The sequence below is a fragment of the Scaptodrosophila lebanonensis genome, unplaced genomic scaffold, assembly GCF_003285725.1.
Source record: "Scaptodrosophila lebanonensis strain 11010-0011.00,11010-0021.00 unplaced genomic scaffold, SlebRS2 tig00001415-arrow-pilon, whole genome shotgun sequence".
In the NCBI taxonomy this organism is placed as follows: Eukaryota; Metazoa; Arthropoda; class Insecta; order Diptera; family Drosophilidae; genus Scaptodrosophila; species Scaptodrosophila lebanonensis.
Genome location: NW_022060742.1, coordinates 3,301,353 through 3,316,259, shown reverse-complemented (window position 1 = coordinate 3,316,259; position 14,907 = coordinate 3,301,353). Strand labels below are relative to the sequence as shown.

At 37.7% G+C, this 14,907-nt stretch overlaps 2 protein-coding genes across 2 annotated transcripts in view; both read left to right on the top strand.

Annotated features, from left to right (window-relative positions):
* Nucleotides 1-2,783: 2,783 nt before the first annotated feature.
* On the top strand, nucleotides 2,784-4,201 carry LOC115632939. Its single transcript, XM_030530234.1, has one exon. The coding sequence runs from the start codon at nucleotides 2,801-2,803 to the stop codon at nucleotides 4,130-4,132; it is 1,332 nt and encodes a 443-aa protein (XP_030386094.1). The 5' UTR covers nucleotides 2,784-2,800; the 3' UTR covers nucleotides 4,133-4,201.
* Nucleotides 4,202-13,141: 8,940 nt separating this feature from the next.
* The window catches only part of LOC115632137, a 41,019-nt gene continuing 39,253 nt past the window's right edge, over nucleotides 13,142-14,907 (top strand). The window contains exon 1 of the mRNA XM_030529152.1: nucleotides 13,142-13,553. The gene's annotated coding sequence lies outside the window, so the exon portion shown is untranslated. The remainder of the gene's footprint in view (nucleotides 13,554-14,907) is intronic.

Sequence of the window (14,907 nt, the reverse complement as noted above, 5' to 3'; positions counted from 1 at the left end):
CTATAAATATTTTTATTTTACTTTCTAATATTACCAATTATTTATTGACAGTAAATTTGTTGATTTTTATAAATAAATAAATAAATAAGGTAATGTATTTAAATTGTAATACTTGTAACCACTATACTCTATACATGCAAGATGTAGAGGGCTATCTGGTTATCTTAGCTCCACATAGAGCGCCAACCTTTTATGTAAATCGAATCTACATTGCGGTATCCTGGCTAGATGAAAAAAAAAAAAACAGATAGCGTGAGCCGACGGTGTCACAGCGAAGGTCCGGACCCTTTGATACCCTAGCTCTTTCGGGGTGGGATGGGTTTGCTGTGTCCTGAAGACTCTAAGTACATAAATTAAATGATTATAGAGTCCCTGCTGAAACTAAATTTTGGAAGGCCTACTTTCAACAAAGCAACTAAAACAAATCAAAGGCCAATTAAACGAGAGAGGAAAACTGACGGTACAGGTGATGGCTTCTTGCATCAGAATATATGTCTAGCTAGTTTGCGAGATCTTGAGATGGAAGTCGATGCTCGCGTTCTATACCCACCCAACCATGGAGCTCAATGCGAGTATTGTTTATGGAGTTCCCCTATAGTAAATGTTCTAGCTACTTGTATGCCCTCATGTCACCAGAAAAGATAAAACTTTATCAATTCATTTTAAACAGAATTTAATAATAGGCATGAGTTATTATACAGATAAACATTTGCGAGAAATTATATTTCTAGTAGCATGATAATTCCAATGAAAGTGCAAGCATAATAGTCGTTTATAAATTCATGGAAGAAAACATGTTCAGTATACTTGTAAGTATACAAAATTAAAAACAAGTAGTTATTTATAGTATTCACTAGCATATAATTAAAAGTAAATAAGTTTAATATTTTAATGGTGAAATCAGAAAGTGTGTGTGCATATACGCTTAATGTTATTTATTTTCATGTTATTCTTTATGCATTAAAGTAACGTCGATTCAAAATTTAGCTACCCGAATCAGCAGCAGTTTATTTAATTGCACTTAAATGAAAAAAAAAAAAAAACAAAACTAAACTAAAAGCTCACATGAGTGATAGTGAGGCAAGTCAGTGCTGCAGATCAGCGCATTCTTTGCGGGTTCATTGACCTGCGCATTTTAAGTTATTGTCATATGTTCTCTCAAAGGCATATTAGTATAAGAGAAAAAGTTAGTATCAGACGAAAGTAAATTGACATGCGATAACTGTCGAGCAAAAGCTCTGTACTAAAATTGATATGTATGTATGTATCGGCTTACAAACGAGATAAGAAACAAAAGCGATAGCAATGATAAATACAGACTTACGTACAGACTCCAGCGATGAAGGGCCCTCCAGCGAGGTGTTGTCCTTGTTTTATGTACAGATTAATTCAATGCACATACATTTATATGCAAATGCATATTTATTTGGTGTATTATTATATGGATGGGTTAATTTTGGGTTTGTTTAAATTTGTCTTATTTATCTCGAGGCATATTTTTTCGGGTTCATTTTCTTTTGCTATTATTATATATATTTGTACACATGCCTTTTTGAGAGTTTATTTCGGTTTAAGCTTTTATGCACTGATCTTGGGCACGAAAAAAAAAACAATAGGAAAAAAAATTATACAGACTTAAATGCACATGTCTGCTAAAAAAAACTGTACCTATTGGTACATACTTACTTGTATAAGTATATGCACTATATTGGGTTTCAAGGCATTTCCCTTTCTATGCACTGTACACACACTCTCTTCAATTTTGAAACTGTGATTTTCAAACTTAGACACTATATAGGCTCTTTTTGTGAGCAGTAGCACATTTTATGTAGTTAACGCTGAGGTGTTGGTGGCTAATGACGTTTCGACATCCAGAGCAAAAAGATATATCCCACATGTTCGCAAGCTCCTTTTTGGAAGACGGACTTGTAGCGTACGGCAATTCACTTTGCCGATTGGAACCAAATGTTTCGTCCAAGTGTAGACAACGACTGCGGTTTGAATTCCGCCGGGAAATAACCCTTATGTCGAAGTTATTTGATTCGGCTGCACCCAATACAGCAGCGACAAAGTATTAGTCGCAAATCTAGTGACGGATGCGCACCGATTACTTAGTAGCACCCTTAATAGGCAGTTGCCCACAGGCGAAAAATGCCATAAAGATTGGGGGGTCTTCAAATCGTCTCCAGCCGCACGGATTTACACTCGATGAAGGTCCAGGTTAACGTGGACAAAATCTTTGGGGTCGAGAGTGTCACGCCGTTTTCCTTTTGGGCCAGTGAATAACACCCAAAACACGTGCTAGGCGTAGCTGACGGACGTGGCTACTTTGTAGAACTTGGCCATCCAAAAGTTAAAGAACAAAAGAGGTCGGTTTTAGGCCTTTTATAACACCTAATTCCAGGGAACTACTGAAGTGCGTAAAGTTAGATGCGCTTTACATTCCAACCAAAACCCAGAGTTGTACTAACTTAAGCTTTCAGAGTAATACAGCTGATAGGGGCCTCAAGCACCGAGCTGCGATAACAGTAAGACCAATTCAATTTTAATGCAGGTGACCATTACAAAATGTTACAATTTTCCAGCGCACTGACAACATTATTAATGTTAGAATTTAGTCGATCTTTTCTGCTGATTAACAGAGCAGCAACTTAAACTCTAAATTCTACATCAAATCTACAAATCTTATATTTTGCTAATATTGTCAAAGTATAGTATTTATATAATAAATACGATAAAACTTATACATAACACACAAAGATCGCAGATACTGAACATATACAACATACAACATCAAAGCATGGAAACCAAAAGAAAGATGATCACAAGATATGGACGGCGTGTTCGTGCGCGAGTAGAATTGACATTAGATTCCTCTATGGAACAGAGCAATTCAGATGGTTGTAATGAGGACCCTTACGAAAATGCACCCAAGCAGAAGAAACCTCGCATTTTGTCATGCTCCAGCAATATGAATATAACGCATACTAGGTTGCAATCTGATTCATCTTTGGAGCGGAGTGATACAAATTGCAGTCCCAAGCGGGGACGCTTCAGTAGAAAAGAAAAGAAAAGCGAAGTCCTTATATTTCTCGATCTGCACAATCCAATAGCCATTATAAAGTTGGAGCCCATAGTATCGGATCATGATGATGATCTTAAAATAATGCTGAACAACTTTTTAGGAATTTTACCATCCAAGCGGTATCTCTACATTCCTGAAGCTGTGGGAATGGATAAGACAAAGAGGTCGCACAATAATAGCCACATGGAACCAAAAGCTAATTCTGAAGACCCAGACACCTTAATGATTGAAAATTTGAAATATTTTTGCAAAAACGCATCGGATCCCATTCATGATAGTCAGCTACTTTCTAATATCAAACAAGATGGGAAATTTCGAGTGTTCGTTGAGCAACATCCCCACTTATGCAAATTCATTGTATCGATGGATTACAAGAGCTATTTAGCCATGTGCCAGGTGGACTCCCTTTATCAGGGGCGAAGCGATTTTGGCCAACACAAAGAGGTGTTGGCTCAGATCATTTTTCATGTGCTGAACCATAAGATTTTCAACGATGCTCTCAAGCCAGAGATCAAGTGGATGAGCAAGATGAGTAATCGAAGCACGTGCGTCCACACTATTGGGGTAGGCAGTGGTGGTCAACGGGAGTCCAAGATTCTGCTATCCACAAAAATTACTCACGTGGGTGTGCTCATCAAAGCGATGTTTCACGAGATGTGCCACTCAGCCGCTTTCGTCTTTGATGGAGAGACGGGCCATGGAGAATATACTCGCAAGTGGGCCTCAAAAGCCAAATCTAAAATGCCAAGGCTGCCAGAGATTGGGGAATGCGCCTCCAGCTATAAGTACTGCTGCACTTTTTGTCGACGCCACTCCTATGGCAACATGAATTTCAAGCATCAGTTGAAGGAGTTGCGATGCCATTTTTGTCAGTTCGAGTTAATTGTGGTGTCCACAGACGATGCTTTCTGCCATACACTAACAGAGGAGATTCCGAGAGCCAATAAGTACAGTGAATTCATAAAGAAACACTACTTGCAGGCAGCCGAACTAGGGCACACAGACAAGATGAAGGAACTAAATGCACTCTATCTGTCCACTCTCTAGCTGTTTTTTCGGCTCAAAGACAATTCATGACGCCAGCTAAATGCTTTTATTTTGTTACCACTTTCGGAATTGTGTTTAATCATTTGTGATAATCTGTTTTAAGCATATTATATTTTTCTTTGAATTCTTTAATTTTAATTAAATCTATTTTGTGGTATAGCTACGAACTCAATAAAAGAAACTCTCCACGAAAAACTTTCACTCTGTATAATAATGATATAAATAATAAAAACCAAAACAAAACTCTAAAAGCTATGGGAACTACCTTCAAGATTTAACTTTATCTTTAATCTCTCATAAAGAAAGAGTTCTACAGCGTGGATGTATTTAAAAAAAGTTATAGGACTACCATAAATGCTTCACATAGGTATTTAGAACGGGAACTGGCACGAAGACATTAATTAGATATGAACAAATTTAAAGAAAATTGCTGTAATTATTTGTATACTAAGGAGGATTTAGGCGCACAGTTAAGCATATTCAAAAGACCTACAGAATCTGTATGATCTAATTCTATGACAGCCACTCCTAACCAAATTATAATATAATCAGCTTAAACGTAGGACGGGAGATTTTATTAATTATTAAAGCTGTAATTAATTGCATTTTTGAATTTGTAATTATTAATGCTATTTTAAATATTTAAAAGGAAAATTCAGAAAAAAGCTCTGATGCACCTGCTTATAAAAGTAGCCATTGACACGCTTTGAATTGCTCAAAAAGGATTCGTAATATACGAGCATATGTTTGTAGATACGAATGTTTTACTCAAGTATGTGGCATGGTGAGAATCAAGCTAATTAGCAGCTTTATGACTTGGCCACTCATATTTCCTGTGCACCCTCAGTTAATTAACATTACGGGTGTGTGATGCCAGAAAAGGTAGTCAGGATGCGGAATAAGGAGTTTCCTACAAACCCCTTGTCTTCTTTTTATTTGCAGTACTACAGTAATTTATGTTTCGCTGCTCCCTCACAGCTCTCGACCGTCATGCTTCACTCATTGCAGACAGCCAGCCCTAGCCAGACCAAGGGGAAGACGCACATATTGCCTTCCCAGAGGCCATGTCAGCATCTCACTTCTTACTTGCACTCAACAGCTTTATTGTCCTGCCGATTCGCGCGTTCGGCTTTACGCTTACTAATTGGAAAGCCCGTGATAAATTGTGCGGCATAACGGCCGCGCTCTTGTGGCTTCAGATACAACTTTGGCTTCAGCTATATCTGCAGCTACACGTCTATAATCGGCCGTCTTGCCCTCGGGCCCACAACTTTTCCATAGTCTCCGCCCATGGTCAAACATTTGTTTGCATGTGCGTTCCCTGATGACGGAGCTCTTGGCGCCAGAGTGTGGCAATTATTCAATGCACAAAAATCAATTAATCTGGTACACTTGTTTGGCGTAACGCCCACGGGTGAACCGCTCGTGGCTTTACCGTCTTTGTTGACCTTTGGCCGCCGTTTTTATGGCAGGACTTTAATTACGCCTACATGTAACATTTTTAGAGGGACAAAATAATTTGTTTGCTTCATTTTGCTCATTTTTTGAAATTATTACAAAAATGAACTGTCCAAGGCAGACCAAGGTTTCGGAAAGTACACTTGGAAAAAAGCTCAATGTCAGCCATCTGTTCTTTATTATATTTCCATCTAAAATACTATGTATTCTGAAGATGAAAACTTTTTTAAAATACATAAAGATCCTCTGCATCTCAACTGCATTAAATATTTATGATAAGCTAACCATTCAAACATCAATTTAAATGTTAGTTTATAACTTTTCTTCGATTCATACGATTTGCAAAGTGCCATTGCAACGTATATGGGATTCGTTTTGATTCCAAATCGAAATTCCATCTTCACATCTCTATAAAAGACTGCTCATGTTCTTTCTTAAATAATGAAAAATGAACGAATAATTATTGTATAGTTTTATTGTACAGTTTGGAGTGCGAAATTTTTTAAATAAACTAGTAATTGTGCATAAAGACTGCGCATGCTTTTGCTGTCCCCATCATGAGAAATCATTAGGAATGTATGGAGTCGATCCAGAAGCAAGTCCTTCTCTTTGCTCCTTCGCCTGTTAAGCTTATTACATAAATCGCTTTTCGATCAAACCGACAGTTCTTGGCTTGAAATGCATTTATGTTTGGTGCAAGGCAAGTTTTTGGTGCACAGACGGGACAGCCAAAAATGGAAAATTCCGTGCTAGCCCCATCATAAACCTGTCAACGACAGTTTTTGCGAAAGTAAGTAACAATAAATTTTTGTTGTGCGTAGTTGTTTGAGCAAACAAACCATCATTAGTGCTTCATTTCTAGCCGTGATCGAAATTTGATAGCTTTTGGTAGAGCAACTGTGTGACAGCAAACAGCTGACTACTTTAGTCAGTCAGTTAGTCAGTCAGTCAGTCAGTCAGTGAGCCATTTGGTTAGCCAGTCAGACGAGCTGCTTGCTTGGATGGCTCAGATAAAGTTGTCTCGCCATTTGATTTACAAACCCAATTGCTGAGGCCAAACGCACAATTTTTTTTGACACTCAAATAAAGCATGGACAAAATAATAAACAATAGCAAAAGAGACGTAACCAGAAAAATAATGAAAATAAAAAATACCCCCCAACACAGACACAAACACATAAAACACATTCCGAACTTGTCGCAGTGCGTTGGCGGCCATTAGAAGCAAATAATTTTGGCCACAGCTGTATGCCAAAACAGGATTATTTATGTATCATAATATTTGCTCAGATGCTAGCGTATTTTTATGTATGCCAGCAATTCCGCCGTCGGATGCCACGAGCTCGTCATATTTGCCACAATTTGGCAATTGGGGGTGAGTGCTTTTGAGTGTTTCGGATGAGTGGTTATGAGTGCGCGTAAGTGTGTGTATGAGCTGCTCAAATACCCATGAAATTTTGTTTGCTTTTCCATGTATTCAGCAGAGTTCAAAGTGCAATCGCACCAGGACAACCAAAACTGACTTGAAAGCAGGTAACTTTCAAGCATTTGTCTATGCAAATTATGTAGCATTTGCCTTTTGGGTATAAAAGAAAACAAAACAATTAAGTTTCCGCACGTCGAAATTGGTGTACTCTTTACAGTAAAGAGCGAATGGGTTTCATACTGAAGCACATCGTCAACTTTGTGATGAGCGCTGGATAAATTAATCCTTTTTCTATTACTACTAATATTTATGCATAGTTGTATGTGTTTTGTGCAATTTTGGTTCATTACTAATATTGCTCGCTGTATCTTTGTATGATTACCAAAACTATTTCAACATCGGGCAAAACCTATTTGGTTTGTTTATATCCTAACGTATTGGCGGTGAATAAATCCCGTTTATTTCCTTTTATTTTTTATTTAATGACAGTTTCTGCACTTAGAATTATTTAATTTATTGATAATCAAACACAAATAAGGTTTCAAATGGTTTAACAAAGGTACCCGCAAATACGAAATTGTCTTTTTTAAATCGATTTATAAAAGTAACAGCAGTAAATAGAAAGACGTAGGGTCCATATAATTTTTATAATTAAATAAATTGACTCGAGTAACTTTGTAGGTATAATCGTAAATGTGATGTAAAGAGTTTATAGAACTTGGAAACTATTGTGCTCGTTTTTCAGTTTGTTTTAGATTACAATCTTAAAGAGTTGCCCATAAATATATCTCTTTGCAAATGGTTGAGTCAATACTTTGCAAAGTGTGTGTATAAAATAAAACAATTTTTGTAAAATTCTTAGACTGGAAACTCTCATTTATGCTCTTCCCACAAAACAGCATTTTTAAGCTGCTTGCATTCCAGTTAGCTGAAACAAAAAAAAAAAAAAAAAAAAAACGCTCGAAGTGAAAAGTCAAATTGTATAATTGAGGCGCCATGCCACAACAACAACACGGTACAAATACAAATTTGGAGTAAAAACCTACACAAAAGGCTTACATAGAAAATATCCTGCGGACTTTGATGTGCCATGGCAAAACATTCAAGCCAACCAAAAATATTTTTTGCGCAGGACATAAAGTTGTTGAAAATTTAAAAGAAACACAGACCGACAAAGATACATTGAGATGTTTGTGTCAATGGTAGTCGAAAAAATGAACGCGAAAACCTCGAGAAATGTCAAAAGTTTGACGATTGCCGTTGTTGCTTGCCTTTGAGGGAGTCATCCTGCCAGGAGCAGGCTGACTAATGATTTCCTTGCACGGTCGTTCGCCCACAGCCTTTTGTCTAGCCAGCGAAAATGCTCGCAGGTAGCCTTTGACTTTGAACTGAACGCGATGCACTGAACAATGTTGATATAATTATGCAGAACTTTAGAAAAATAAACTGCAAATGTATGGCAACAAAACCACACGTTTTAATTGTTCCTGCAGTTCTTCCCACAGGAAACAACAACAATAATAACAAAAACAAAAGTGCATTGCCGCAAAACTTTTGTTTTGTTACAGCGTTTGTGTTCCAAAGCAAATGTGTTCAAGTGTGTGTACAAGTATGTGAGTGTGTATGGTGGAGCAGTTGCTAAACAAACTGCACAAACAAGCTGCTCTTAAGTTTTGATAGTTTCGTGCCACAAAAAGTGGCAAAAACTGTAACTGGGGCTGCAAGTGTTTACTTAAGACATGAACAAGTTTCAATATCGTTCAACTAAGCACTGAACGTACAGTTAAACCTTTAAAATAAATATTTAAATATATTGAGAAATACAAAATACTGCTATCTTCTTAAAATTCTAAGTGTTTTTGCCATTACCGGTTATATATACGAAAAATATTAAATTAAAAAAATTTTTTTTTAAGAAATTTTGTTTTGTGATTTTGAAAAAATTTATATCAAAACAGTCAGAAACCTCTCTCGTTTTAAAAATCTATGGAATTGCTTATATATGTATATATTCGAAGACGGATCTTTATTTTCAAAATATAAGATTAAAGAAAATAAAACATTTAATCAAGCTATACAAATATAACCATTCTAAAACAAACGTTAAACTCCCATAATTATAAGTTCTTCTATGCCAATATTTATAAGTTCTTCTATACCTTTACGGTTTTCAGGGCCAAGCCATCTTTAAGCTTGATGTGTACTTTAAATAAAATTTACTGTAGATATGGCTCTTCTTTTGCTGTGGGCAGCAAGAGAGAAGATTGCCCTTCGTAGCCATAGCCATACAAATAGCTGTAGTCAATCAAGTTCATGCTTGTTTAGAAGGCAAGACAATAAGCTTATCTTTATGCACGGAAGTGCATGGAATCAATGCCAGCAATTTGTGTCAAACTGAAGGACTTATGCGTCGTCATATTGAACAATACTCGCAAAATCTACCAGTTGCTACATATTTAAAGCCTAAGCCAAACATAACGAGCTCCATTTTGGCAATCTTGACAGATTCTTTTTTTGACGAATTGGAGAATTGAGACTGGCGTTTGGCTGACTGTTTGTTTTGGCAAATTTTTCACAAGCTGTAAGAGCTGGATGGTTTGAGCAAGTGATTGACGCATCGAGGGACTAACTGAGCGACTGACTGAATAACTGACTGAACGACTGACTGACGGACTTTGCGTGGGAAACACACACATGTCTGAATTAGAAGGAGCGTGCGTATGGAAACCGCAGCCAAATCCTGGGGCTAGGCTAACATTTTTTGAGCCAAAGTGATGTGATGTGGGTATGACAGCGTCAAAGCGTTTCTGATTTCAACGTGTGGCACTAAGACTGGTGCAACTTTGCTTTTCCCTTCCTTCATCGCCGTTAATGGAAAGTTGAGGTTTCCTTTGAAATTTTCATTAAAAGTTGAATGTGTTGTTTGCACTTCGAGCTCACAATAATATCAATAATTTCCGTCTTAGATAGAAGGTAGAGGCACACTTAGAGTAATGTATGCAAAACTACAATTACAACAAACATAAAAATGTAAAGCTATGAGGTGTAAGTGCCCTACAAATTGTAGCATAGCGACTTCAATTGAAGGGATTATCGTGGAGTGGAAAACCGAAGCCAGAATGTGGTTTAAATGCTTGTCGCAGCTGCCATGGCCGCCGACTTTGCTGTCAAGTCAGCATTTCCTGTTGGCTGTAACGCGCACTTCCTCCTACATACAAAAACACACACACACACACACACATACAGACAAATCGCATCCCTTTGCTAAATGTGAACGGATATAGTGTGGCAAGGGGCACTCAACGCCTCTAACGCTTTAATGCAAAACAGTTGAAGCCATTTGCAGTTCGAGGGTTGCTCAGTCAGCTGGGGAGGGGGTAGTGAGGGGTGAATGGTTGGATCCGGAAAATACGTTAAGCATTTAGTTGTGTTTTTTTTCATTTTTTCTTCTTAAGCATCGCTTCCTTTTCATAGAGCACTGCCCTCTTCTTCCCCCAGCACAAAAAATGGCTGACTGAAGACTTCCGTTTTATGTTGCCGTGGCATTGATTTTTGGCCATTTGATTTTGATTTTTTTTCTTAGCATTCTTTTCGGTCACGTGCGAAAATTTTCACAAAGCGTTATCGGCAACGCTACGGTTAGAGGCAAATCGGGCAAGGCGTAAATGCCTTAGCTGCCCTTTTTCCTATGCCTTTGTGTTGCATACTTATGGGATTTGCCTTACATGTGTGTGTGTGTGTGTGTGTGTGTGTGAGTGTGTTTGCGTGTGCGCCTTCCATCCTATCTCTGCCTTCACATAATCAAATTTTGTTGTCATTTATTTTTGTTGGCCTAAGGATGTCTGTTTCTCTCACTGTCTGTTTCAGCACAAATCTTCGCAATTGAAAAATAATTGAACGTTTGATATGTTTATTGACTGGCAATTTGAATTGTTGTTATGCGATATACTCGTACTATATGCGCCACACTTGCCATTTTCTCATCTCATACTTATGCTTCGCACGTCCTGCAATGTTCAAAAAAAGTTATTGATTCGGTTTTAACTTATTTCTTAATGCTGACTGTCAGGATGCTGGCACTTAGGCACACATTATTGAAAGCTTGTCTCGCGCGGAGTGGGTAGATGTCATACATAAGGACGTGACTAAAAGCATTTTTTCTGACTGAAGGGGAATACAAAATGATTTTTTGTTCAGCCCCCCTAGTTATGATAAAGACCTACGTACTTGATGAGTAACATTATCTTACATTGCAGATGGGTTTCTACATTTAAAAATATTCTAATAAGCTGTGCATAAATGATTGAGCTAACGGAACAATTCTGAAATATTGCATAAGGATATCGGCTGCTTTTCGCTTCCAAATGCTAAGCTACTCAATGCAATATTCTTCAAATACTTAGTGCCAAAGGTTTCATTTTCTATAAAAAAAAAACAATCAAGTCATTTTAAAGCTTAGGCATAACTAATTGGCTTTATTTATAAATGACCAGCCTTTAAGACCATTGAAAATGTTCGTTACTGAAGGATAAAAAAAAAAGTTTAAGTATGAAGAAGTCTTACTTTCGCACAAGTTAATATCTCTTGGCGAACAAGCTTCCTCCTTGTCCAAATTAATGCTGGAGTCGCATAAGAATTGCCTTGGTGGTTTTATCGTCCTTCCAATAGAACCTGTAATGTTGGTCTTTCAATCGAAAAGCTACCCATTTCCATTTTTTCTTACTACAAATAAAGCAGATGTTCTTAAATATTCTTTTGCAAATACAACAACGATTTTAAATTGTTATCATTGTTTTGCTGTATCCATAAATCTCCGAATAATGAATAATGCCATAAACAGCTTAGTCTAATCAGCATGTGTTTGGCAGGGAGGGGTACTTGTATGTGGAGTTCAGCATATATATTGAAATAAATTGAAATAAAATATAAATATGTGCATGTTAGTGAAGGCTAACAACGGCAAACATAAATCAAACAATGAAGCAGTTGCAACGAAAATGTAGAAATATGTAACCAGTTAGCCGAAAAAAAGAGATGAAAAACAACAGAAACTAGACGAAAACATAAAGATAAAAACCGCTTTACGAGCACTCAACAAGGATTTAAACATATTTTCATGTGGTGATGAATGTTCTTTTTTGTGTGTGGATGTCGGCTGAGGTTGTCTATTAAAATGGCTATTTCGTTCCATGGCTGTTTTTGCTTTTGTTGTAGTTCGTTCCAACAAAATAAAGTAACTGTAAAAAGTGCACTAAATCATTTCATTTTATGATTTATTGCGTATACGCCAAGTGGCCAAAAGGGTTTTTTTCGACATGGATGTACCGTCTGATAGGCTGTGCGGCAGGGGTTTGCGGCGAACTGCGTAGGTGCATGCGATAGTCCAAATAAATACACTACTATATGTACATACACATGTTTATTTTTGTCTGACAACTAGCAAAACTTTTGGCACATGTAGGCGCAAAATAAAATAAACCAAATAAAACATATGCCGGGACGAAAGTGTGATGTTCCTTTTCCTTTTGCTTTCACTTTCGCTTTCGCGTTTGCTGTTGTTGCGCGCTTGGCTTATTTGTCAATGGAGGAGCTTCAAGGCGGCAGGTAATCCAAAAATACAAAAAACAGAAACAAACATAAAGCAAAATACGTGGCCATTCATAAAAAATACCTCAATGCAGTCCACAATAAAGACAACTAAAGACAGAAGCAAAAGCAGCGGCGAGCGCAAAGTCAGATGGCTGCAAAGCATGTGAGAGAGCGAGTAGAGAGAGGGAGCTTGAGAGCGAGCTAAGAGCGCGTTGTGTGAGTGTGGGTTGTGCAGCGCTGCAAAGCCTGTGCCAAACGGGCCCCTCAATAAGTATACAGAAAACATCTGATGCATATAATCGCATGTTTGTGTGTGGATGCCATCTCTCACCAGTTGCGCATGTGGATTGTATTGAAAAGTAACAGCCAGCTGTTTTGCTCGACGCTGCCGTCGCTGTCGACGCCAGCACAGGCAACACTTTCGACAGGCGCGCAGGAAATAAAAGCCCGCCGACCAATTTTGTTGCCCGACTGGACTGACGGCTGACTATGGAAGAACTTTTGACTGCGCCGATTGGCACTGGCACAGCTGTCGCATTTTTCAGTTGGTTTTCTGTTTCGGCGCCGCACGCACGTCTCACGCGCACATATTGTGCGACATTATCATTGCCGTTATTCTGCTCTAGTCCAAATCCGACATCGTATTTTGTGTCGTGCGTGAAAAATTGTCGAAAAAATAACAACAACAACAACAACAATAATTTATAACATCAAAGCGAATTTTTTAATCAAGCCACTTGTCGCACGTGTTTCTGCCATTCAATCAGTGCCGCAGCTGTACGAAAAGTGTTGCTCGAGCTGATCAAGATATATGCATATATATGCATCAGTTATGGGTGCCTAATTATACGCCTTAGTAATTGACATGTGAGTGGACATTAAAAATTTCACTGATATTTTTTCGTGCCTCCATCAAATGAGAAGAAACAAAATAAAGGGATAACCAAGGTGAGCAAAAAGAGAAAAACAAAAGGATAGGCATATTCAAACGCATTATCCAAAAATATCAAATCAGCCAAAAAGTTTGCAAGGTCAGCCTTTTGCTTGGTCACTGACATTGAAGCCGTGCTGCAGGCGGCCGACTTTTTATAGAAGGACATCTAGAGAGTTGACAAACTTTCGCTTTCACTTTCACTTGCACTTACACTTGGTGGCAGCTTAAAGCGCTCCATTTGACTTCAATGCGACTTTAATATGAAAAGTGTTTGCGTGCGTCTCTGCGGGTGCACGAGTACGAGTGTGTGCATGTGTATGTGTGTTTGTTGCGGCCATTATTATGCTAAAGCCATTTGTTATGTCTTATCTGGTTGTTTGTTTTGCCAGACGACTATTTTATTTAGTTTTGTTTACAGGCCATAATAAAAAAGCGCCATGCGCTGGGGTTAACTGATTAGCATAAAGTTTGTTCCTATGGGTGTTTTGTTTAATGTGCTGTAAATGCTTTTTAACTGGAACTGGAAATGTTATGAATAGCCCGCACTGATGTGTGTGATGTGAAGGATGCTATTCCTTAAAAAAAACAACATAAAAAACAATAAAGAACCTGCGCATTTATATGTACGAGTAGTATAAAGAGGCCTGACGGTTTTATGGTCATGAGACTGACAACCAGACTATTTAGAAAGGGTTGTCCATAATGGGCCTCGGGCTGCTTCACCTGGCAGGTTAATGCGACTGTTAATTATAGGCCAGCAACCTTTTTCAAAACGATATGTGATGTGGGCAGCTGGAAAATATATATGATTTAATGGCTTGTTTTATACAGCAAATGTGAATCCTTTTTTAGTGGCACTAATCATTTATACCAAGTAATTAGTAGGCCGCTAATGGCGAAAGAGATAAAGAAGAAAATTAATGAGGCCTAAAAGAATGAAAGAAATCTGTAATTTACCTTTACTTCGCTCTTACGAAATGAGTCTAATTAAAATATATGTCAACCTTCTTCATGCAACGAGTATAATTTTAAAAAAATTGAAAAAAAAGAGAAAAATAGTGTCGATATTTTCCATTAGGGAATACATACTTGTATTGTAAAGAATGTGGCTTGTTTTCGAAGAAACACTTTTTTCTTTGAGGTACGCATACCATTCTTTAAATAAATTCTGTCAAAATTCTTTGTTGTAACCATGTGATTTGCTATTTTTATTTAGACACCTTTGAGAATTTTGAATTTCCGACACTGTGTTCATGTTTGTGATTCATTATCATAAGCGTGTTAAAATTGGTAAAAAAATACTAGATATTATTTGGCCAAGGACAGGACATAGATCAATATATTAGCCAGATATTGCTGAGACGGCGT